The 25,136-nt window shown below is 38.6% G+C and overlaps 1 protein-coding gene across 1 annotated transcript; it reads left to right on the forward strand.

The window, feature by feature from the left end:
• Positions 1-221: 221 nt before the first annotated feature.
• Positions 222-24,773, forward strand: chd1l (chromodomain helicase DNA binding protein 1-like). Its single transcript, XM_036570693.1, is given in 26 exon segments — positions 222-439; positions 3,002-3,114; positions 5,063-5,169; positions 5,366-5,480; positions 5,563-5,594; positions 5,679-5,691; positions 5,693-5,761; positions 5,863-6,025; positions 6,820-6,975; positions 8,077-8,169; positions 8,710-8,806; positions 10,250-10,323; positions 10,895-11,005; positions 12,989-13,103; positions 13,694-13,847; positions 14,720-14,897; positions 14,995-15,140; positions 18,178-18,341; positions 18,946-19,148; positions 19,342-19,440; positions 19,545-19,615; positions 19,827-19,941; positions 21,157-21,265; positions 22,131-22,418; positions 23,957-24,038; positions 24,533-24,773. Coding segments are annotated over 26 exon segments (3,084 nt in total). The 5' UTR covers positions 222-345; the 3' UTR covers positions 24,656-24,773.
• The last annotated feature ends 363 nt before the right edge of the window (positions 24,774-25,136 follow it).

The following is a 25,136-nucleotide window of genomic DNA, read 5'->3' on the forward strand; positions in this document are numbered from 1 at the left end:
TCCAAACAAATCTAAAGTGCCTTTACACTTAATGACTTCATGTATCTGTCATTTTTAAATGAATGTAAATAAATAAATTCATGTATCTATTAGTTTTATGATAAATTGTGCGTTCTGTATTTAATGATATCATCCTTTTATTTTGAAATGTCTTGAGATGGTTCCATAGAGTGTGAGAGAGTAGGATGATGGAGGATGGTGATTGGACAGTTCCAGGTTGTACCCGCCCATTCCAGGAAGCAGCGCGCGAAGTGACGCGCAGTGACGAACTTAAACTTTGAATTGCCAGTTACTTTTATAACAGAGCTAAACAATATTCAGAGGGGCGCAATTTATGAAACAAAAATGTCAAGGTTTCTTCGAGCGGTTAAGAGTAACATTCTGGACAAAGACAAGTCGGAATTATCAGAGAAAGACTTGAAAACATGGGGACTTAAAGGTGTGTTGTGCTGTGCGAGTTAGCCTGGCTAGCTGGTTCGGTCTGGAGGCAGCAGCGATGAACAGAGTTTCATACCTGATACTGAGCTACTTTCAGTTACAGTACAGCTAAACTTCATGATTAACTGTGCTCGCCTGGTCTGTTAGTACCAAAACTACTTCCATTGCTCAGGGCAGTAGGTTACGTAGATTTCATAAACGTCTTCCAGTCTTAAAGTTTGATCTTCCTACATAGCTGAAGTTTTAAGTCAGCTTCTTATTAACCGGCTTCTTTTTCGAATTTCCCAGTTCCACCTTAAAATGATGCAGGGGCTACATTCTGCCGCCTGTGTGTAAGTTAACTGCTGCCCCATTTAAGGTGGAACGAAAAAAATCGAACAAGAAGCTGGCAAATAGAACACCAGCTTCAGCCTTATGGACCTCCTGAACATCCTCAGTAGAAGTCTTGCGCGCCGGTTTAGCTCTTGATCAGCGCCAGTTGAGGCTATAACAGCCGAAAACCATTCTCAAGTAAAAGTGAAATTAACTTCAATGAAATAAAGACTCTTAAGATTCTTAATTAGCTAACAAACTCCAGCTTCAGCAGTGGTCCTGTGGAGTTTCTGTGTTTTTAAAGAAGAAACTTTAAGTCTTGAGGCGTGAAATGTTATGGGGTAACGTTATGACGGAATTAGGAATAAATGTATGTTGTTATTTGTGTTCTTTATAAGGTTTCTTGCTGTATCGCGTGCTGTGTCCTGTGGCCCATGGGACCCTTGAAATTCTTTATCTCCTTGGCCCATCAATCCCCTTTCAGCCACCATCCCTTAAGTAATGGTCATTCCAGTATTTCCTCAGAATCACAATCACTTTATCTCGTTTCACATACAAGGAATTTGCCTTGGTGAGTGCACACCTGTATGACATGTAACACTAAACAAACCAGACAAGCAAACAGACTGTTAACAAGTATTTAGCCAGGGCGAAATTAAAAATACAATAAACAGAATAAAGAATAATGAATAATAAAGAGCCATGGTGGAGCTAAATGAAGTGTGAATATCTGTACATATACTGATTACATATACTTTAAAACTAATATACAGAATATCACAGAATGGTGTGAATATTTGCAGAAATGTAACATCTGTACAGTTGTGCAAATAGCATTATGTTACAGAGGAGTTACTGTAATACAGTACAGAGGTTTAATGGTTTAGTTTAAGTTTAAAGTATGAGCTGTCCACTGGTTAATGAATGCTACAGCTCTGGGGGAAAAGCTGTTAGCGTGTCTGGCTGTGCTGGTTTTGATGGCCCTGAATCTCCTACCAGAGGGAAGAGGCTGGAAGAGGAGTTGTCCAAGATGAGAGAGGTCAGCTATAATTTTGCCTGTCCTTTGTTGCCCTGCTGTTGTAGATGTCGTAAAGCGTTGACAGAGCATATCCAATGATCCTCTTCACTGTCCTGATTATGCACTAGACCTTAGTTTGTTCTTGTGAGTTGGAGGAACCAAACCTGATGGTTATGGAGGATTGACTCGATGATCAATGTGTAGAAGTGGATCATCAGGCTCTGCGGCAGGTTGAATTTCTTTCACTGTCTCTGGAAGAACAGTCTCTGCTGTGCTCTTTTGGCTGTGGTGAGTGTGTTCCTCTCCCACTTCAGGTCCCTGGATATGGTGGTGCCCAAGATCTTGAGTGACTCCACAGTGGAAACCACAGAGCCATTGATGGCTCTCTTGAGGGAGTGTAGGGAGAGGGGGTTGCACCTCAGGTCCACCACCGTCTCTACAGTCTTTTGTGTCTTGAATAGCAGATGATTGCTGCTGCACCGGAGACCAACTGCTTGACTTCCTTTCTGTTGGCAGACTGGGTAAGAGGCTCACCACAGTGGTGTATTCTGCAACAGTCATTTTTATAGAGACTAAAAAGAAAGTGTGAAAGAACACAACCTTGTGGTACACTAGTACTGAGGGACCGGTGGTCTGATGTGTGTTTTTCTAGCCACACCTGTTGTCTCCTGTTTGGCAGGAAATCCGTGTTCCACCAGCAGATGCGATCTGTCACAGACAGCTGGGACAGTTTGAGCTGCAGCAACTCTGTCGCTGTGGTGTTGAAAACTGAGCTGAAATCCACAAACTGAACTCTAGCATAGGTTCCAGTACTTTTGAGATGCTGTAGCATGAAGTTCAGGGCCAAGTTGGCCATGTTATAAACAGACCTGTTGGCTCCGTACGCAAACTGATCCATCAGAGGGTTTATAAAGGCCTTCACGTCAAAGACCTACGTGACTACAGAGGACTGGGCTACTTGTCTGTAGTCATTTAGTCCAGTAGTGTTTGTTTTTTTGGAGACTGGAACGATGGTAGATGTTTTGAAGCAGTGCTTTATGGTGGATGAAGAGACTCCGTCTGTCCCTGGACCTTTTCTCACCTTCTGTCTGCTGAAAAACCTGGATGCAGGAATGGTGTCATTGTCATTTATATTTATAAGTAGCTATGCTTCAGCAATTTCAGATGGAAGTGAAAGGGAAAAAATATCAACAATATGTGACTATTATTCTTTTTGGTTCTGTTTCTCACCAGGAATTCATCTGCGCCCTTACCAACTGCATGGAGTGCAATGGCTCTGTGAGTGCCTGAAGCATCTGGAAGGATGCATCCTCGGTGATGAGATGGGCTTAGGCAAGACCTGTCAGGTTAGAAGTGGTGTAGTTTTAGTGAAAGCCTGTAAACATCACAAGGCTCTGGTAGAGGATTTTTGTTTTATTTTTGCTGTACATCTTAGATCCCCCTGCTGTAGAGGGTATCAAGTCTATGGTCTGTTTAATGCAATTCAGCATTAAAGACTAAACATTGACTTGCCCAGCCCTAATCTATAGCACCCGTCAAATGTTTGTACACATCTGATAGAATGTATGTATCTGCTCAATTTTAGAAATACATTTTGATCTTAAAGTTTATGCTTGCAATGTGTTTCTGAAAGACAAACATGATGAAATACATGGTGAAATTAATGTTTACAAAAACAAAAAAAAAATAAAAACAGTGTTCAGCAGCCACAAGTGCTTAACAAACTGCAATGTAGAAAACATAGAGAGCACCCTTCATTTGTTTAATTTTTTCTAATCAAAACAGCCATTAAGTACAAATTATTCATTTTTAGTTAGATATTTCTGAAGAGATTAGATATAAGAAAAGCCACTTGCATACAGAACAGGTAAGTCGAAGGAAAATAAGTGAAAACACATGAGTTCAAACATTCTAAAAAAATATAGAGAAAATGGGACTTGTAAGAACTGTGCAATACCTCATAGATCACCAAAACCATCACCATCATATAAACAGTACTTAAAGAGATTTGTATCCTTCCCCTGCAAGAAGACAGCTCAGCAGTATGTGTCTGGAAGGATGTGTAGATGTCTAGAAGCCCTTACTGACAAAATGGAATAGACAAAAAAAAAGAAGAAAATTTGCAATTCAAGCAAAGAAACTGCTGGTGTTCTCAGAATAATGGATTGGCCACCCCAGAGTCCAGACCCCAACATCATGAGCAGAAAATACAACCAACTTCTGTACTTTGAACTTTCTTTGAAAAACTGAAAGTCTCCTAAAAAAGAATGAAAGCTATAATAAAGGTGAAAGATAGACACATTAAATACTGAAAATTTTCATGTTATATTAAGTTCTGAGGCTTCAGTGTAATTTTCTTTATTAAATGTATCCTGTTGTTTTTTCCCTATGCTGAAAAATGATTAACTTGTACTTAATGGTCATTCTGACTGGAAGTCAAATAAATTAAGAGTAGCCTCAAAATTTTGTACTGTGTGCAAGAGCTTTACATGAAGCTGGTTGACAGAATGCCAATTGTGCTTAGTTGCATTAAAGCAAAGGGGTGCTAGTTTGAGAAAACAAACTATAAGACAGATTTCACTTTTTTTGTCATGTCCATGTGTTATTTCATACGTTGAATGTTTTCGCCACTGCTCTAAAATGTGGGAAATAGCACGTATGCTGGTGCTGTGTTCTTTTATGTACAGAGGTTTTTAAGCTTTGATTGCATTTTCATATTGTGAAAGGTCCCCTTAATGTTTTGTCTCTTGTAAGCATTTTACATGATGCAGATTTTATATACTTTTTTATTGATTTTAAGTGTTTTAAATAAAAATGCATGATGATATTGGAATCATAACAGTATCGATAGGTAGTTGCTTAAAAAATAATCAACATCAGACGCATATTTGAGGAATATTTCAGTCCACTTTATGATGTATTTATTGCACTCCATAAGAGCAGGACATTTAGGCAACACTGGGCTACTGGGCTAAAATGTCAACATTGTTCATCATTTTACTGCTTTTATTTAACCTGTTGCATTTCTGATATTTAGAAACAAATATTACAGTTCCCCCTAATGATATTCCAAGTGAATCTAGTCCCAGTTTTTATAAATGTTTGTGAATGGATATCTGTATTGACAGATATGTATATGAAAAGCATTGCATTGGCTCACAATTTCCATTTTGGTGCACCATAAGTGTTAAACATTTGTGAATATAAGACAATATATTGCATGTCACAGTCAAAACAAAAGACACTGAGCTAAAGTTATGTATTGGTTGCACACTGCATGAATCTCTACCACAGACCATCTCCTTGCTGGTGTATGCTCGAGGCTGTCTTGGCATGAAGGGTCCATTTCTGGTGCTTTGTCCTCTGTCGGTTCTGGAGAACTGGAGACAGGAGCTGGAGCGGTAAGACACATAGCCGCTGGCTTTTTGTTGGATTTGTTTTGTGTTACAAGGCAGAGATGTGTGAAGCATAAATGTAGTGCATACACTCCAAATGCCTCTATCATAAGTATACAGTCCTGTTAACTGTACTGCATTGAAGCATCACTAGATGTCAGTAGTGTTTGAGAATGTCTTTCTTATGCCTGCTCTACTTCAGCATCTGCCCCAGTCTGTCTGTGGTCTGTTACACTGGAGATAAAGAAAGGAGGGCGGAGCTACAGAGAGAAATGATGGGGGACAAAGATTTCCATGTCTTGCTAACTACTTATGAGGTATAGACACAGGGATTGCTGAAAGCAGTTGTCATCTTTATTACGTTTTTTGGCGTTTCACAAGTTTTTTTTTTCCCCATAGATGTGCCTAAAAGATGCAAGCGACTTAAGAAGGTGATTATCTGTTTGTGGAAGTGAATAAAACATAGTTATGTTGCAAAGTTATACAGTAACCTTGCCCCTTCACTCCCCCTTCAGGTGGAAATGGGAATATTTTGGTTGTGGATGAGGCTCACAGGCTGAAGAACCAGAAATCACTGCTCCATCAAACCCTTTCAGAAGTTCGTTGTTATGTTAGAAAAGTACTATTCTAAGGCTCCTTGCTGTGATAGCTATACTAATAGATTCTTTCTCTTTCTCTTTCTCTTCCACTCCCTCTCAGTTCTCTGTGGGCTTCAGAGTTTTGTTAACAGGAACTCCAATCCAAAACAATCTGCAGGAAGTCTACTCCCTTCTCAGCTTCATTCAGCCCAGCCTGTTCCCATGTGATGCTACAGAAGAATTTGTTAGTGCTTATTCAGATGTGCAGACTGAGCACACTCTAGGTATGACAGCATGCTTCAAAAGCTAATTGTTTAAAATTGCTAAACGTTTAACCACATATATGTTGACTTCAAATTGAATCATTGGTTAAATAGGGTACGCAGTAGCTAATGATTGAGTATCCGAAGCATTTAGCCGTAAATCAATAAGATGGGCAAGACCAATGAATCAATAAGATTGGCAAGTGACAAGTTGCTTTATGGTGCATCTAACCATTACTAATCTTTCTACTTTAGATAGCTTAGCTTACGCTGCACTAGCTTCATGACCTATGGCTTTGGCAGTGGCTAAAAATACAATAAGATGCAGAACTACAAAAACAATTGTATGTCAGCCCTTTTAGCCTTTTGAGGACATTTAAAACCCAGCAGTGAAGCAGGAGGACTGTTGTGTCCTGTTAACTGACTTGGTTGCGTAGGCTCCAGTTATTTCAGTGGTTATTGCTGCACCATTTAAGGTGGAATGGGAAAATTCTAACAATAAGCTGGCAAAAAGAAGCTGAATTCTGCTTCAAGAGGTGAAAAGCGTGAAAAGGGATGAGGATGTTGCTTTTGTCTGTACCGTGTACAGACAAAAGAAGGAGCAATGAAGCGGGGTGTATTTGTTTTGCTTCAGCGCCTGTAAATGTGGCATCCAGCCCAGCCTTGCCCTCTAGTTTGCCACAGCATAAGCTGAGCAAGTGAAACGATATGGTTTAGAAATGGCAGTTTAACATGAATGTTTCCCTGTATGAGCTCCCTGTTGATCTGATAGGCATGTTTATCAACTTTGTGTTTGCGTGTGTGTGTATTTGCAGCTGAAGAGCTCCACCAGGTGCTGCAGCCCTTCCTGCTGCGCAGGGTCAAGTCTGAGGTGGCGGCAGAGCTGCCCAAGAAGACAGAACTGGTGGTTTATCATGGAATGTCCACCCTGCAGAAGAAGTACTACAAAGCTATTCTGATGAAAGACCTGGGTAAGACTCATTACCAAAAAAAGAGAGTGAATATTGTTGATGTCAGAACACGGTTTGAATCGTTAACTGCACTTAACATTGTGTGAACATTTTGGAGCTGAAACAAATATGTGGTAATGTTTACTTAATTAAAACGGTTTAATTAATGAAAACGGAAAAGCTGTTCAAATAGCTGACATGTTTAGTACATTCATGAACCCGCACACTTCAGTGGAGGAACAGATGTTTGTTTATCAGGATAAATGTTAACATGTAAGCAGTAACACACAGCACACCAGTTTCTGTAGAGATTTTGATTTGGCACAGCTTGTGAGGCTCTCGCATTTCAGGCCGACAGTATAGGTTTTAACTCCAAGTGCAGTCTGAGTCCTTCTGTAGATTGCCAGCTAGGTAGCAGGTCCACAGTTGCATTTATTTCCGAGAATAAACAGGAGCGTGCATATTAGCCGTCTGTCAAGAGCTGTAAAAAAATTATTCAGCCTGCGCCAGGTGTTAAAGACAGCATGGCTAAGTTTAGCACATGCTCCGACATAAAGCAATTTGGAGTGCCACAATGGAATAGTTCAGCAAAGAATATCATATTTACCTGCTTTTTCACTTAGTACAAATGCAGTCAATGAGCCAAGAGATTTTGCCTCTTTAGTTTAGTGATTGAGCTTCTGGGCTAACGGTGCTCACAAACAGTGGAAGTAAATAGTCACCAAAACAGTTTTTGTAAATACATCCCAAAATCTTATTAATCTAAAGAAATAATAACTAAATATAATAATAAGATGAAGAGGAAGATAAAGTTATGATATTTGTGAAAATAATGATTCATTATTGTTAGTGTCTTGAGCTTTTCTTATTACAGATTATTGAAATATACAAGATAACATTTCATAGAGTATCAGAAAATGAAAATATTCAAAAGTTGCATTTCAAAACATGTTAAAAATAGTCCAAAATTTCATTACATTAACATACATTAAAGTTAAGGATGTTTTTCCCTCTCCTGTAAATTTCCCATTTTAAAAGTGCAATGTTTTTGTAGGACAGTGATTATGTACCGTATGCACGTTTATATTACATACATGCTTTTAAATGTCTCTGTCATTTCAGATGCTTTTGGGAGTGATCAGGGCAGTAAGACCAGGCTTCTGAATATTCTGGTGCAGCTGAGGAAGTGTGTGAACCACCCATACCTGTTTGATGGTAATAAAGGACAAGTGTGTCCATTGCCTCCTTGTTGTGCTTTTTACTTTTTATTCTCTCATTTTTTAAACTTTCTTTCAAGTTCAAAAACATCCATGTCTATTTCCATAACTGCAATGTCACCACACAAAAAATGAACACATTACTAATTGATCAAAAAACTTCAGCGGCGCCCGGCACAACCCTGACTGGACGATGTGAACAGCTCTGCCATCGGTCAAATAAGACCCTTCCACAAATAGTTGTCAGTGGTCCCATTGGTTTCAGTGTCACAGAAAAGGTCCTGGTCACATTGAGGGCAGAACAGTGTGGAGATCAAGGCTAGTCTCCAACTAATGAGGTGCCTTGGGCCAGCTGTAACTGCTGTACCTCAGCACCTTTCAATTTAAGCACTGTTTCTCCCTCCCTCTCTCTCTTTCTCTCTCCTTCTCTCTTTCTCTCTATCTCTCTCTTTCCTTCTCTCTCTGTCCCTTCCCCACTCTCCCTCTCCCTTCCCCCCCTTTCTCTCTCTCATGCTCTCTCATACTCTCACTCTGTAAGGTGTGGAGCCAGAACCGTTTGAGATGGGGGAACACTTGGTGGAGGCCAGTGGAAAGCTTTCTCTGCTGGACACCATGCTTGCATATCTGCTAGAGGGGTACGCCTGACTCTTTTAATATCTTGAGTCACTTCTTGTATCAAAGCCAATAAACAAGTACATTAATAACAGATTAAGCATTGTAACAGCTATCAGGTAATGTATAATATCTTTACATCCAATACATTATTCACAGATAAATTAATTCATTATTGTAGGTCTCGTGTTAACCACTAATTACAGTGCCCCATTTTTGTTTGTGGATTCACTGAGAGTCGTGCTCTGATGTTGCAGAGTGAAAATCTCAGCAGTGTGGAAGTGGTTTCACGGTTTCAGCAGAGGACAACAGAATTGCAGTTGCAACAAATGTTGATGAGATACAGTGAGGAGAAGACGTCCAGTAGTACTAATCTGTTTAATTTAAAAGTCATCATTTAAAAATATATCTATGTTGCATGTTGACAAGTGTATATGTTCTATAAATATAACTCCATGTTTGAGCTGAAAGAGGAGGTCCAGTAATGCAGTTTGTGCATCATTGCACAGATGTTTATGTTAGCATTATGCGACAGTTGCCACGCTTCCGATCAGTAACAACTAACAACTTGTTGTACGGCTAAATGGCATTTATGGTGCCAAATGCCTCTCAAAATTTGACAGTGGATGAGGGAGGAGACTTTACATCAAATGTTTTGCATTTCATAGTCTTGTCATGAACTTGAGGATTAACAAGTTCAGTTAAATCAAGCTCCATTTTAGCTTTCAGCCTTGTCTTCAGGTCCCAAAAATAAGAAAAATGGAGGGGGCAATTTCTGTCACTCTGTTTTGTTAGTACATTACTGTGACGTTGATTCAAACAGGACTACTATTACTTAGGGAGCTTAGAGTTCAGTGAATTGTGGAAAGTAATTCACTCCAGAATTATTACTCAGCAGACTTGTAAAAACAACGGACATTGCAGATTCGTACTGCACTAAAATCATGGATCTCGTTTGTAATCAGTCAAATTACTGCACCTACCCAGGTAAAACCAATCCTGCTCAAATAGGGCTTAAGAAACAAAACCCAAGGTCTTTTCATATTGAGTCGTACAGACAGGCAAAAAAACAAAACAGCATCTCCAAACAAAATACTGTCTTTCTCATCAGAACTCATGATTGCTCAGGGTTTAATTGCTCCTCTTAATGGTCAGTGCGCCAAGCTGAAGCAGAGCTTCACACAGCACTTGCTTTGTTGAGCTTCAGTTGTAAGTCTCTACTTATATAGCAGCACACCACAAATCATAGGACAACTCACTGCTGCGTGTGTAAAATTTCATGTTATTTTCATGTCTGTTCTCAGTTGTTACTGATGAACAAATAAGTGGTCTCAGCCCAAATATATATCTAGTATTTTCTTTCTAAACATAGGGGAAAATCATGTTCAATCGATGAGCAAAGGCAGAGAGAAATAGTAGCATACGTATGAAGCATGTTTATGTATATATGTTTGTTTGATTCTCAGGGGTCACCGTGTTCTGCTGTTCTCTCAAATGACCAGAATGTTGGATATTCTTCAAGACTACCTGGAGTATAGAGGTGACACAGACACGTGTATATTTTTTTTAAAATGTATGCCACTGGCTTTGACAGCATGCTTTTGTAAGTGTAAATAATCCATGATCTAGTTAAATAACAAAATGCCTAAGGCTTTGTTCTGCCTAAACTGTTATGTGGGAAAATAAGTCTAGATAACACTTTCAGGGTTTTGTGAAAGTGTCTTTTTTCACAATTGTCACAGTTGTTTGCTTTCCACATAACATTCCAGGGATTGTTTGACCTGTATTTCATCTCAAAACTACTATTATTGCATTTGCACATCCATTTTAAGACATACATGAACACACGAAGTATGTTTATTTTCCTTTGAAATTGTTTTGAAAGTGTTTTGCATTTATTTATATTATCAAAATGAAGTTGGAGCATTTTTTTGTGACATAAAACTGCACGTTTTGCAGTTATACCACGTATGTTTCTAGCCTTATCTTGTTCTGTGATCTAGAGAAATAGCTGTGGTTTGAGTATCACATCCTGTGTTAGCGCCTGTGTGCGCATGAGTGTGCTGCTTGCTCTTTAAACATGAGCTGACTTTGGCCTCCTACTCTTGTAGGTTACAGCTATGAGCGTCTGGACGGTTCAGTGCGAGGAGAGGAACGCAATCTGGCCATTAAGAACTTCAGCACCAAAGACGTTTTCATCTTCCTCCTCAGCACCCGAGCTGGTGGGTTCTAGTTTCAGAGGCCAGTACATTAAAACAGTTGCTTCCAAAAAGGATTCCTTGACACCTGACAAACGATTTCCTAAATAACCACAACAGCCTGTTAGCCCTCATAATAAGACCAAAGGGGCGGTTTTACACTTTTGCCTCGTTACATATATATTTAAAGGAATTTCCTTCTCTAAGTGCAAATATTGGAAGGAGATTATTATATGAAGCATGTACTCCCATGGTGGCACGGTGGCGCAGTGGGTAGCGCTGTCGCCTCACAGCAAGAATGGCCTGGGTTCGATTCCCGGCCGGGTGACCAGGGTCCTTTCTGTGTGGAATTTGCCTGTTCTCCCTGTGTCTGCGTGGGTTTCCTCCGGGTACTCCGGTTTCCTCCCACAGTCCAAAAACATGCAGTCAGGCCAATTGGACATGCTGAATTGCCCCTAGGTGTGAGTGTGTGTGTGACTGTGTATGTCTGTCTGTCTGTCTGCCCTGCGATGGACTGGCGACCTGTCCGGGGTGTATCCTGCCTTCTGCCCAGTGGCAGCTGGGATGGGCTCCAGCACCCCACCGCGACCCAGAAGGTTAAGCGGTTTAGATGATGTATGTATGTACTCCCATTTACCAAGGCTCATAGTAGACCTATAGTAAAGACTGCAAGTTATTTAATGCCTAAAAAAAACTTTTATCTTTGGGACTAACATGGTCAAAAGTAAGACTAATATAGATTTTAAAACAGCGTAAAAGAGTGAGTTTTGCCTAAAGAATGATTTGAATGACAGTTTTCTTTTCCAAACAGTTATTAAAAGCACATATTAAAACGTTTTTGGCTCTGCAGTTACTGCAGTACTTAAGCTACTTGTTACTTTTTAGACATCAGAAAAAAAAACATTTTAAATATCAGAAAAAAAAATGTGACACATCATGTATCATGATGATCCATTCAGGAAACCTACTAAACCAGCTGACTGCGTAAAACACATTGCAAAGATTTAAAAAGATTTATGTTTTGAATTTATTGCTGTATCATCGCTGCTATTTGGCTAAACGGAAATCCAGTCATACTCATCTGTCTCCATATTGGACGTAACGTCACAGCACATCTGACTCCCATCATCTTTGGTAAATCCATTGCAGAAAGGGATGGATAAATAAATGGTGTTTTGATCGTTAATTTTTACAGCACACTTATCCCCGTGTTTAAATATCACAGTTATGTAAGCAATACAATACTGAATTAGATTAGACATATCGACCCAAGCTTAATAGTAACAAAGCAGTTGCTGGATCTGCCAGCCTGTTGTAGCAAGTCTTAGATGACATAACATCTTTCAAAATACGCTGACATTTCAGTTTTATGATTTCTGTGAAAATTTCACTATAGAGTGTGGTACAGATTCTCATCACTGAAATGTCTCCTTTCTTATCACATCTAAAATCTTTGCAAACTTACCCACATGCTTCTAATCATTCCTTGGAACAGGGACTTATGACTCAGACAGATGAAGGGTTTATTGCCCTCATATCTGACTTGGATGGTGGTGCGCAAACTAAATGCCAAGGGGAAAATGCTAGTCCTTTCATCAATGGAGACAAATGGGAACTCCCAGAATTTTACTCAGAATTGATCTGATTCTGTACAGTAATCCCAAAAGTCTGTTTTGCATTTCTCAAAACATCAGTGGTTGAGAGGTCATTTTGTCTGCAGGGATTAATGCTGCCACTGCTGACGTGACTTCTTAAACGATACATGATAGTTGAGCGTGGGTCGACTAAATTAGGGGAATCATTTTTTTTCATGACTTGAAAATGCACTCTTAGATATCTCAGTCTTCACCTGAAATAGACTTAGTATCAGTTGACTTAACTTGAGGTTTGTTAACATGTGCTAACGTGTTTGTGTTGTTGCAGTAGCATCTGTGCCACCGCAAAACCATTCTGAGTTCCACATTTAAATCCCCCCTGATTTATGAGTCCAGTGTCTGTGTTGTTTAGGTGGCGTTGGTATGAACCTGACAGCAGCCGATACTGTAATCTTTGTGGACAGTGATTTCAATCCTCAAAATGACTTGCAAGCAGCAGCTCGAGCACACAGGATTGGACAGACAAGGTATTGCAGGGGTAAAATATTATGAAACAGCATTATTATACCAGTTGGTTTGTAGTTTTAATGTGAGGCCAGGTGTATGCTTTACGTATTAAAGTTTTCTTATGTTACTATTCTCAAGTCAATGCACCAGATATTCTGTCTTTTCGAATATTGCCAAATCTAATACGAACCATTTTTACCAGGTTTGCTATATTTAACAGCATCCAAAAACTTTTCAAACTCCAAAAAACATTTGTTTATTATTGCTGTTTCTGTTTATTAACTCCTTACACCCTATTATGTGGGCCTACAATTCAGTTCCATTCAATTTCATTACTTCATAACCTGCAACTTAAGACTAAAAATTGCATAATAAGCCATAAGTTTAAGGGGTTAAAGGCCTTGCTCAGAGATGTCTGTGTAACATTTCTGCATACTTAATGCAGAAAGAACGTCAGCATGAACAGTATCTAATCTAAAATAATGACAACGACAACCTGAACGTGATTCAGATACCGAAAATATGAAGAGCTTTGTTACAAAGAAAGCATTTTATTCCCTGTTTTCTTTTGGTCACACATTAACATTCATTTACCTGATGAAATCTCTAGGGCTGTGAAAGTGATCCGGCTCCTGGGTAGGGACACGGTGGAGGAGATCATTTACTCACGCGCCGTATCGAAACTGCGTCTCACCAGCGCAGTGATCGAAGAGGGCCGCTTCTCTCTGCTGGAGCAGCCTCAGGCCGCTGCTTCTGCCCTGCAGGTGCCTCTCTACCAGCTTTCTATTTCACTTCTCTCTCTTTCACCATTTCTTCTCCCTGCACTTTTGCTTTTCTAGGTTTGGGTCACTTTCTTGGCCTCTTCTCCATGTGAACATCCCATTTTTTTTTCTTCCCTCCTCTCCACATCTCCTTTTGTTAGACACACCTACCCAGAGTTCTGCGGTAAGCTTTTTGCCAAGGAGCACTGTTGCTTCTGATTTGAAATAAATAGAAGCACACGAAAAAAACAGTGAACTTAATATGAACTTTTAACTCTTTTTACTTTATTTGTCCCATCAGCCAGAGATGTTTAATGTTAGCAGTTAGATTTTTCCTACATCGCCCAAGCCATTATGGATTATCTGAACGTTTTCAGTCATTCAAAATGTAGGTATGTTTCTTGTAGTTTCTTTCTTTTCATTTGTGTTCCTGTATTTTTTTATTTAATTAACACAAAGTCTTTGTAAAAAAAGAAAGCAAGTGCAAGCATTTTGTGTGCAGTGTAAAGCCATGCTGCCTTTGTTGGGACACCTTATATGTGCAAAGGTTGAGACTGTAGTCATTCTCTATGTCAGTCACCTTATAGCCAGTGGTCATTTTCTGACCGCATGACCACTGCTAAATATAAATTATTACTATTGCAACACCCACTAATGCGTATCACTGCTATAATGGTCAACCACCCAAATAATATCTGTTCAGCAGTGGTCTTATGGTGGTCTTTTTCCTTTGTTGTACAGGGTAGAGGGGTCCTGACAGATTGTGCAGTAACTAATGGGCTACAGTCAGTCATTTTAAGCCTACAAAATGGTTGTAGGTACATGGTAGGTGTACTTAATAAACTGTAACTCAGTGTATGTTCCCATGCCTGCAGCTGAGCGAGATTCTAAAGTTTGGAGTGGATAATCTACTGTCGACAGAGGAGAGTTCAATTCAGGATGTGGACCTTAAACTGATTCTGGGCCCGTCTCGGAAAGGGCACTGGTTGATGGATGAAGAACTTGTGAGGCCAAATAAGGAAGATGAAGATGAGGATGAAGATGAGGGACAGCGTAGGACACCATGACTCATGGCTGACTTATTTAAGTTCTTGTTTAGCTATTTTGTCAATGTCAAAAAGATTGACATACCATTTTTTTTCTTCCCCAGACCACATGTACTACTTTGAAGGGAGGGACTACTCCAAAGACCCCAGCACAGAGGACCAGAAAACATTTGAGCTTCTGCTGGAGGAACAGTTAGCCCAACTAGAGGATATCGGCAAAGAGGGCCGTACACTGCGCCACAAAACCGGAGTAAGTTATTGTTATTATATATAGACTTGCAAGTTAATGAAAGTATGGCTAGCAAGAGTATATATATATATATATATATATATATATATATATAAGAGTATAATAAGAGTATATATATATATATATATATATATATATATATATATATATATATATATATATATATAGCTGCTGTCAGAATGTCCAAAAAGGAGAAGGAAAAAACTTACTTTACTTTTATTGCTAGTCAGTGTAACCAGACATTGTCCATTCATCATGAAATTTACACACAATGTGAGGGGCCACAGACATTTTCAAATTATGTTAAAAAACTGAAAAATTACAAAAATGGAGATTAGAGATGAAACGGTTACCGGTTTCACGGTAAACCGCGGTAAAATTAATGACGGTTAGTAGTACCGTTTGAATTTTAAAGTATCTTTAAAACCGCGGTCGATTACCGCGGTGTGAAAACTCAGAGATATTTCAGCCTTCTAAGAAGACCAAGTCTGACGTTTGGTCATATTTTGGGTTTTATAAGGATGCAGAAGGAAAGTTAATTGAAGATGACCACCCTGTCTGCAGAACATGCCGAAAGAAAATAGCGGCGAAAGGGGGCAGCACATCAAATTTTACGAGTCATTTCGCGACCACCACCCGCTACTTTTTAGAGAATGCAAGGTTAACTTTAACGTAGAAGTCTGTGGGGACTTCGAAATAGAAGAAATGTCACGGTTTGTGTGCTTTAACCTATGCTTATGGTTCGTTAATCATATAAAATGAAGCTTTTAGCGTCAAAAAAAAGAAAAACAAACAAAAAAACAAGCGGTGAATCAACTGTGAATCGAAACTAAAGCTTTTAACACATTTCTGTGGAGCAGAGTCTCCAAAATGAGCTCTGAGTTAACAGTCACACGAGCTCTGGAACGGGACGCTGCAGAGGTTCAATCTGCACAGCTCCACTTTCTCGTCTCGCTTGCAGTGTGTACTGTCTGAGAATAACACCGTCTCAAATCACTCAGTGTCCCCTACGTAGAGCGCTACTGTTCAAACAAACACGATCATCATTAACAAGCAGTTGAGTTTTAAATAGGGAATTTGTAACCTATTGTTAATGTTGATTATAGATGACTTAGTCGAACATTTCTTGCACTCTTTGGGTGAAGGATTTGCTATTTCATGATCCACGAAGTGCACTACATAGGGAAGATAGTGTGCTTTGAGACGGGACCTCGCGCGAGTAAATGCTGCGTGCTGCTTTTAGGAAAAGTTTCAGAGATTAAACTTCAGGAGTGTTTCTGCTGCAGCTCAGATGCGCGTTAATTTTAAGTTATGTTTTAGTTTTTAATGCTTTTAGAGAAGCAGCTCCACAGGTGAAGACACACTGTGTGAGTTCTACACTGTCTGCAGCTCACAGCGCGGTCACGCAGTTCCTCTGTGATTTTGGCTGTTTTTCCTAGTGCACTGTATTGATTAGGGGTTCAGCGCCACAATGGCACAATAATGCTGCAGTTGCAGTTCGGACAGAAATCCCCCGAGTGCAACACTTCTTAGAAGTAGTAATTTTCCATTAAGACCCACCTCAGAGTTGGTCGAGATTTAATTCTCTATGCAGGGAAATCCCTAGTTATTGTAATTAATAATAATAATAATAATAATAATAATAACAGTAATAATAATAATAATAATAATAACTGTAATAATAATACATTTGCTATTCTTTTGTTTACAGAGTATTACAAGTATTGTAAGTAATACAGAAGTAATACTAAAAATGTATTGACCTTATTAAAATAAAATTTGGTGAAACGAGTTTCAGTTTGTGTGTCAGTATTTATTTTTTTATTTATTTTACTTTTCAAAACATTTGAACAATATTGCGATAATACCGATAATCGTGATAATTTTGGTCATGATAATCGTGATATGAAATTTTAATATCGTTTCATCTCTAATGGAGATACAATATATATATATATATATATATATATATATATATATATATATATATATATATATACTCTTGCTAGCCATACTTTCATTAACTCTTGAATTAACTTATGAATGTAAATGTAAAAACCTTAATTTTAAACATTTTGATTCATCATTAGGATAAAAATCATCCAGAAACACCATCTGCTCACCATGGTTTCTTTTTGACTGTTCTCATTATATTCCTTTCATGTTCGTTCAGATTATGTGCTCAGACAATGTGATCACTAAAGCTTTTGTGAATTGGGTAGTGTCTGAGCTGCATAGAGTGAAGCAAGTTTTATATCTGTTTTATATTGGAGAAGGTGAGTTGGAGTAGTAATAACATGAATTCTATCTCAAAACAGCTTTGTTTTTTTTCTTTTTTCCTTTTCTGTCTTTCTTTACTCACTTTCTGCATTGAATTGGAGGAGTAATAACATGAATTCCATCTCAGAACATCTCAGAACAACAAGAAGATACATTACACTGTCCAAAAAAATGTATCTCCGTTGTTTTCAATAGACCTAATAGACATGCTCCAAACTCACTTTAAATAAAATCTTTTTACACTGACTTGCATTAAGTTTTTGCCTTCTCCTGTAAAGTTATTATTGTGGAGAGACAGCAACAATATGCATATCGATATGCATATCATTGCGGCCTGAACTTTCTGGAGATGCAAGGTTTTGTTCCAAAAGTGATATGCAAGTCAGAGGTTTTATGCAAATTTCAACCACTATGATGGTGTCTGCAAAGTTAAAACTACCTTAAAGTCAAACTGTAGTCCTCTTGTCAATAATGCAGCTGTGCTAATACACAAATATGTGAACAATGGCCATGTCTTTAACCTTGCTTTCATTTAGACCATGATTTTCTATTCTATCTTACTAACTAACAAAGGTGCTGCACATTCTCCATTGTAGTGGATAAGGCATTCTAATAAACGGACTGCAGTAGGCTTTGGTAACAGTTGTACACATGTACAGGCTCTAGAACTGAAAAAATCATTATTTATAATTATGTATTGGAACAAGATAGAACACAACAGCGTGGCACGTAATCTAACATTTATGTCGGTTTGTAGATTGTTTTGTCTGGGCCCCTGGCTACCCCAGCAAAAAGAAAGAGGCCTCTGACGGAGTCTGAGCTGGAGCAGAGGCGTCAGAAGAGACAGGAAGCTGCTGCTAAGAGAGCCAAGCTACAGGAAGAGAAGAGGAGGCAACGGGAAGAACAAAAATACAAGAAGAAGTAAGAAACTGGTAGCCCTGGTCGAAGAAGTATTTCCCTCAATTATCCTTATGTTTTTAGCTTTATGCATATAAGAATATGATAACAGGTTACCTTTAGTTTTACATTTTCAAAATTGGGCCGTAGCGTCAATCTATGGTTGTAGTATAACCAGTGATATTTCGAATGTAGGACTGAAATTCTGTGTGGCTTCTGCTTTATGCTAGAAGACCAGATTCCCCATAAAGGACTGAGAGATGGTGTAGAGGTCAAGGAATAAGCAGGTGATGGAAAGGTGGTGGAGTGTGAAAACTTCATCACAGTGAAAAATAGGGCAAGATGGAAATATATAATAAGTTAAATAGGAGAGAGGAATTTCAGTTATGGTCTTTCTTCCAAGCTTTAGTCATTTCATAGCTCTATTTAATGTCCTTTGTGGATTGGGTGAAGTATTCCTTTATTCCTTGAAGTCCTTATGCTTTTGCTATCTAACCACTAATACAAATTCTTTGTCACTTATTTGCCACGGCCAAGGAATAGCTCATTGAGTTACATCAGAGGGAAAGGGAAATGGTTCAAGATATTTTTATATTTTAAACTTTAAAAGGGTCTGTATCTGTGACAGGACGGCATGGTGGGCCTCATGCGGGTATAAATCCTTGTGCTTGCCCTCTGCTGATAGCGAGGGTGAGGATGTGGATGAAGACGAAGGTGATGACAGCAGTGTGAACTCTACAGACTCAGAGCACACAGCCATTCGATACATACTGGGCGATGTTACCCATCCTCAGGCTGACCGGGAAGATGCCATTATTGTTCATTGTGTTGGTATGTATGCATTCATCTGATACATGACATTTAAACAGATTAGTAATGACAGCCTCTTCACATGCATGATGATCCAGCGGAAATTGAACAAGGTAAAGGCATTAGTTAGTACATTTTTTTTAAAATTTGGTATATCCTAAAAATTATAATAACAAATTTATGCGGTAATGTAAACTTATAAATTTCTTTGTAGATGACGCTGGACGGTGGGGCCGAGGTGGGCTTTTTACAGCTTTGGAGGTCCGATCAGATGAGGCGAAGAAACAATATGAATTGGCAGGGGACATGGAAGGTGGGAAACTGTCCAGATACATCAGCCAACCCAGCTCATTCACCATTGTAGCAAGTGTTTTAATAGCTGTTTTCATGATTGATGGAGCTTTAGCTCTATTTTAGACTTGGATCTTGGGAATGTGCTGCTATTTCCCATTGATGACAAGCAGTCAAGACTGAGTGGACGTGACCATGTAAGTCAGCCTGATATCACTCACACTCTCTCTCACATTCTCTTTTCTGTCTCCTATGTTTTTGATTCAAGTTGTCTGTCCCTCTTTTCTCTCTCTCTCTCTCTCTTTGCATGAGTTTGTTCTAGGCTGCTTGAATGTCCATAAATCACAGTGTCATCAACGCAATACTAGAAGATTGTCAGTCACTCACTGTTGCTTTCTCTTGCTGCAGCTGGCACTCATCGTTGCCCAGCAGAGAGATAAAGCCAACAACCCGTCAGGCATCCGCCTCACTGCCTTAGAGGAGGGCCTTAAGAAGATATACAGGGCTGCCAAGCAAAAGAAAGGTAAACATCACTCGCTTTGGTTGCATTTAATCTGAGGGTATTCGACATATGCCAGAGCTAGAAGCAAGAGTGAGGATATGAATGCTGCTGATGACAATGATGATGAAGATTTGGGAGGGAGAAAAAGGTGTAGTTCTTTCAGGGAATTTCCTGTGAACACAAATTGTAATCATCCTGCAATTTGTGGGTTTTCATGTTGCGTCATGCACTATTCTGATCACTAATGCATGAATCATTAGCTAGTTAGTATTGGTACAGTAATACCCTAAGCAGTAAATTTACTTGGTGAAGTAAAATGGACAGTTTTAATGTTAAAAAAAAAATTTAACTGAGACTAGCAAGATAAGTAGGTAAGAAAAGATAATGTATGTGGAAAGTCACAGCCATGAAATTAAAGACTATTTATTTTAGCTGGCCTATAACAAGTTTTAAAAAGTTTTTAAATAATATTTGAACTGTTTAAAGCTTTTCTGAAGTGTCTCAGCAAGGTGAAGTAACATGAATAAAATGTTTTATGAGGAAAAATGTGTACAGGGCATCTTGTCGAAGGATTTTTTGGCATGTCTTTCTCTTTGTGATGTAATTCCAGTGCTGACATCCCAAAAGCAAAGCTTGAACACACAGTAGCATATGGTGGTCTTTTTGGAACTGTGTTCATAGTCAGACCTGTATAAACAAACCTGTAATATGTAATAAACCCGAATATGCCTCCTTGCTATTATTAATAAGAGTTGACTCTCCCCTTCTTACTAATGTGAGGGGTGGTTAAAACCATAAACCTCTATCAGGGAAATCAAATAACCAAATTCCTTGTGATTGTGTAGTCTTGCTCTATCATGCGTCCTTGCCTCAAGCCTGTGTTGAAGAGGAATGCACAAAATATCATATTTATATCGTGTTGCTAACAGATGCCTAACATTTTAAATACTTCATGTGTTATGGTGAAAGAGTGATCTGATTTTTACAAAGTTATTTACTTTTATTGTTCATTTATATGTTGTATCCTTCTGTCAAATATTGTAATAATTCACAAACAGTTCATTCCCTACTTCACAGTTATAATTGTTTGTTTTCATGTTATGTTTTGTAGATTGTTTCTCCTTACACTTCTTAATCTAGATTTTCTAAATGTTCTTTTCTATTGTTACCTTTCCTTGAAAGAAAAGCCAATTAATATTAAACCTTTTTTTAATATTTGTTATTCTGTACCACCAGCTAGTGTCCATCTTCCGCGAATTGGCCACTCCACCAAAGGCTTTAACTGGTATGGAACTGAGAGATTGATCCGCAAACACCTGGCCTCCCGAGGCGTTCCCACCTTCATGTATCCTGGTAGAGGTCTGTAGGTCACACAAATGAAGAAAATCTACAGGAGGAATATTTACTGGTGTAAATTTGCATCATGGGTACACAAAACCATTTCACAGGTGAGAGCTTTAATAGAGGCTGAAATCTTGGTCCAAACCCAAATTTAGCTTTAGAGCATTATGCATGAGTCCAGTTTGACTCAGTCCACTGTATCATGTTTTGGATCTGAACCCAAAAATTGTAATTCTTAACTCGTGTGAGACCCGACATCCAATCGGAGACCAAACACAAATGGCCTAGCAAGAGTGAAAACTGTCATTATATCATCAGCAAGTTGTAAAGAAAAAAATCCTGTTTATCCTCTATACAAAATTAAGGTTAATTTCCACATTAACAGAAATTGTATCCGTCATCAATCAGTTTTTTCAAAAAAACAACTTACATATGCTTGTATGTTGTTTTCATGCTGGCCTCGGTAGATCTCCCTGCCAAAATATGAGTGACTCTAGCATGTCAGATTAAATTGTTTGAACTGATAAAAATAGAGTGGAAGAATAAAGTAGGCAAAAAAAATAAAGAGGGGTAAACAGACCAAAATCAGTTAAAGGTGGTGGTCAGGCTTTGAGATACCCAAATGTCAAATTTGAACCTGACCCCAGCTCAACAAATGTTTGAGAAATTATGTCCAAACTTGACATGAATAGTTGGGTCCTTTTGGGTTCAGACAAATATTTCAAGCTGTAGCTCAGGCATGAAGTGAAGTGGGACTCTGATTGGTTAATAGTTGCTCACAGTTTCCTTTAAGTGGTGATAATCATAACCCCACTATTTCTCTGAGATGAAATGAAACCGTATGTGAACATCCTTAACATGACTGTTAGATACTACTACAAGCGAACAACCTCACATTCTACCATAAAGGCCTCTTCCACAAGCACTGCAGGTTCATCTACTTCATGCTCGGCATCAGCCCGTCCAGCATCAACTTCTCCACGTTCCTCCTGCTCCCTAAGTCCTACTGGTTCTGGAGATGAGTGCCGAGAGGGCCCTAGTACTTCAGCCCAGGGTGAAGAAGCTTTTGGCCTGGCTGATTTCATGAGAGGTGTCCATATTTTCTTTTACAATATGGGTGCCACAGAAAAAAAGAAACTCACGCGCTACCTCGTCACATATCCTTTGATCTCTGCTCTCCGCTATGCTGACTCAATAGATCAGCCTTTTGTTTCTTTGTTTTTCTATTGTCTTTGTCCCTGTGTTTATTTTTTATTGAGAAATCATTCTGAAGCACGCCATAGGCATGTGCCGGTAAAGGCGTTGTGATACGCCCTTATTTAGTAAGAACATATTTACCAGTTACTTTCTCTTTATTTCAAAGACTATAGCTAAGCTATGGCATGAGACCAGTCTGTTCTGTCTTTGCGTAATGCACTAGAACAGGTAATTAACAGTTCTCCTGTCATGGAACACACATTTCCTGGTCTATCAAATTTGTCACTTCACACAGCTCCTGAGGCAGAAAGGCAGCTCTTAATTTAACCCCTTAAACCTGAAGGGCCTGTATGTCAGCCACCGCTTCAGTTCTTCACTCTCATAACTATATAACCTACAAATATGTTTCATAGTGATTGGTGAATATATAATAATAATAATAATAACTCCTAAGCTTAATTTATACATATACTATATGCACAATACTGTGCAAACATCTTAGGTGCTTATGCACATTATTTAAAACAATTTATCTTGATTATAAGTGTGCTTGTAAATATGCCATATATAATTAGTAATAAATGAAAATAGACATAAATGCAGTAAAATGTAACTAGAATTTCTTGTTTTTAAAAAGTAGTTAATTTCTTACTTAATATCTTGGTGCCCCCCAACGAAGTCCATCACCAGCCCACCTGATTTAACTTAATGAAGTACTGATTAGCCATGTTGTCATGCAAAAACCTTGTATCTTTCATTGTGTTAAACTGCCATGATGAATGATCTAAAAGAAATGGTCCAACATTACTTAAAAAAAAAAGTTGTTAAATTAACTTTTAATTCAAAGTTCCTTTGTCTACTGTAAAGTTACCATTTTGGAGATAAAAGGTTTTCTTCAGACTTTCTTCAGATGTAAGTTATGACAGCTTTTTTTTATCAGGAATGGTTTACTGCATTTCCAAGTTTTGGAAATCCTTAACTTGCCATTAAATCTTTTAACTTGTGTTTTATGAGGCTGCTGTTGTAGATTTAGATACCCCTTAAGTACTACTTAAACAAAGTTAATGCCAGTGCTAGCCTAATTACTGACCAATTTTCAGCAAGTGGACATTAATGGCTATCATTACTATTTTATGATTATTACGATTGTATTCTCATTGGCCATTATTTGGCATTATGTTGTGACTGTTTGATGCAGCCGCTGTAATAAACATGAATACACTTGCACCTTGCAGTCAGTATGCTACGCTCAAAAATATGATGTCATTTATTTTTATTACTTTGCTATTTTTATCCAGGCAGCTATACAAGTATTTAGTCATGAGACTCTAGTGGTGCACAAAAATATTACAAAATTTTTTTCAGGCTTTGTTCCTGCCAAACAAACACCACTGGTTTACTCATTGTGGGTAAAATTTAGACAGCTGGTCTAGCGCATGTCATTTAGACAACAAAACCAGCTTCTCATTTCAGATGTTTTCCTTAACGTATGATGTACGTATGATGGTGATGAAGAGGACATTATGAACTCACAGGTTACTCACGTTGTAGCAGAAGTGGACAGTCCAGTTCATATACAGGTACGTCATATAAAGCCATGCAAACAAGAGTACTGATCAGTGAAGAAAACGTGGTTAAATATGGTCTCCATGATCTTCTTCAAGTCATCCTGTAAAGCCTGAAATGGACATTTTAAAAGTCAAAGGTGTCGGCTAGGGTTTCACTGGGCTAGGGAGTTTTTCGGACCACGTCATACATGCTTACATATCACGTCACACAAACAGGCTCAAAAAGGAGGTCCGGTTGAATGTTTTGGTCTCAGATACAAAATCAGCATTATACTGATGAAGATTAGAAGATAATAGAAAAAGTTGAAAATTCACTCATATCCTCAATCATCAGATTCATCTGCTTGGGGGAGGGGTCCGAAGCACAACCGACATTACAAAATGATCTGTTGCATGCAATTTCACATTTCCATCAGAGAAATCCCCAAAATTTATATAGTGTAACTTTAAGTATGTGTTAAACGGCTGTTTTACTGTGCTGATCCATTTGTTTGCTCTCCTTACAGGAATTACAGGACTTGATGAAGCAATATCCTAAGGCGCTTCTTGTTAAGAAGAAATGGCTGGAGTCTTGCTTTGCCAACCAAAGAAAAGTCAATGCTTCAAAATATATCCATCGTTTGAAATGATGTAGTCTTGTTCAAATTTCTCCAATATCTCCTTTAAGAAAATCTGTGGTTTGCCACTGCATTAATTATCTTTGTAAGACTTGTGCAAATAAAATCAGATACTTATTGGAATGATAAATATTTGTATTTGTTTTTCACTGGTACTCATTATTGGTGCAGATCTTCCTCCACTGGACAATCAATGTGTAACGTACTGCTTTTGCACAGATATTAATTTTCTTATGCCAGGACGGTGAGAGTAGGAATACTGTAAAGGATCTGGTTTATATGATCTCACACCTTTCTGTGTATTTCCGGAATATTTTAACACGTCTGTGGCTGCTGGCGTTACAGGCAGTGAGTTCACCGTGTATCTGCTCTGAGATAAGGAGCTCTGGAAGAAAACGAGCATCTTGCAAATTAGACTTAAAGATAGATGTAAATGAAAATGGTTTATGTGGCTTCATTTTGCAATGCCTAACACAGTCACCAAAAAGCTCTG

This window comes from Colossoma macropomum, unplaced genomic scaffold, assembly GCF_904425465.1.
Source record: "Colossoma macropomum unplaced genomic scaffold, Colossoma_macropomum, whole genome shotgun sequence".
NCBI lineage: Eukaryota > Metazoa > Chordata > Actinopteri > Characiformes > Serrasalmidae > Colossoma > Colossoma macropomum.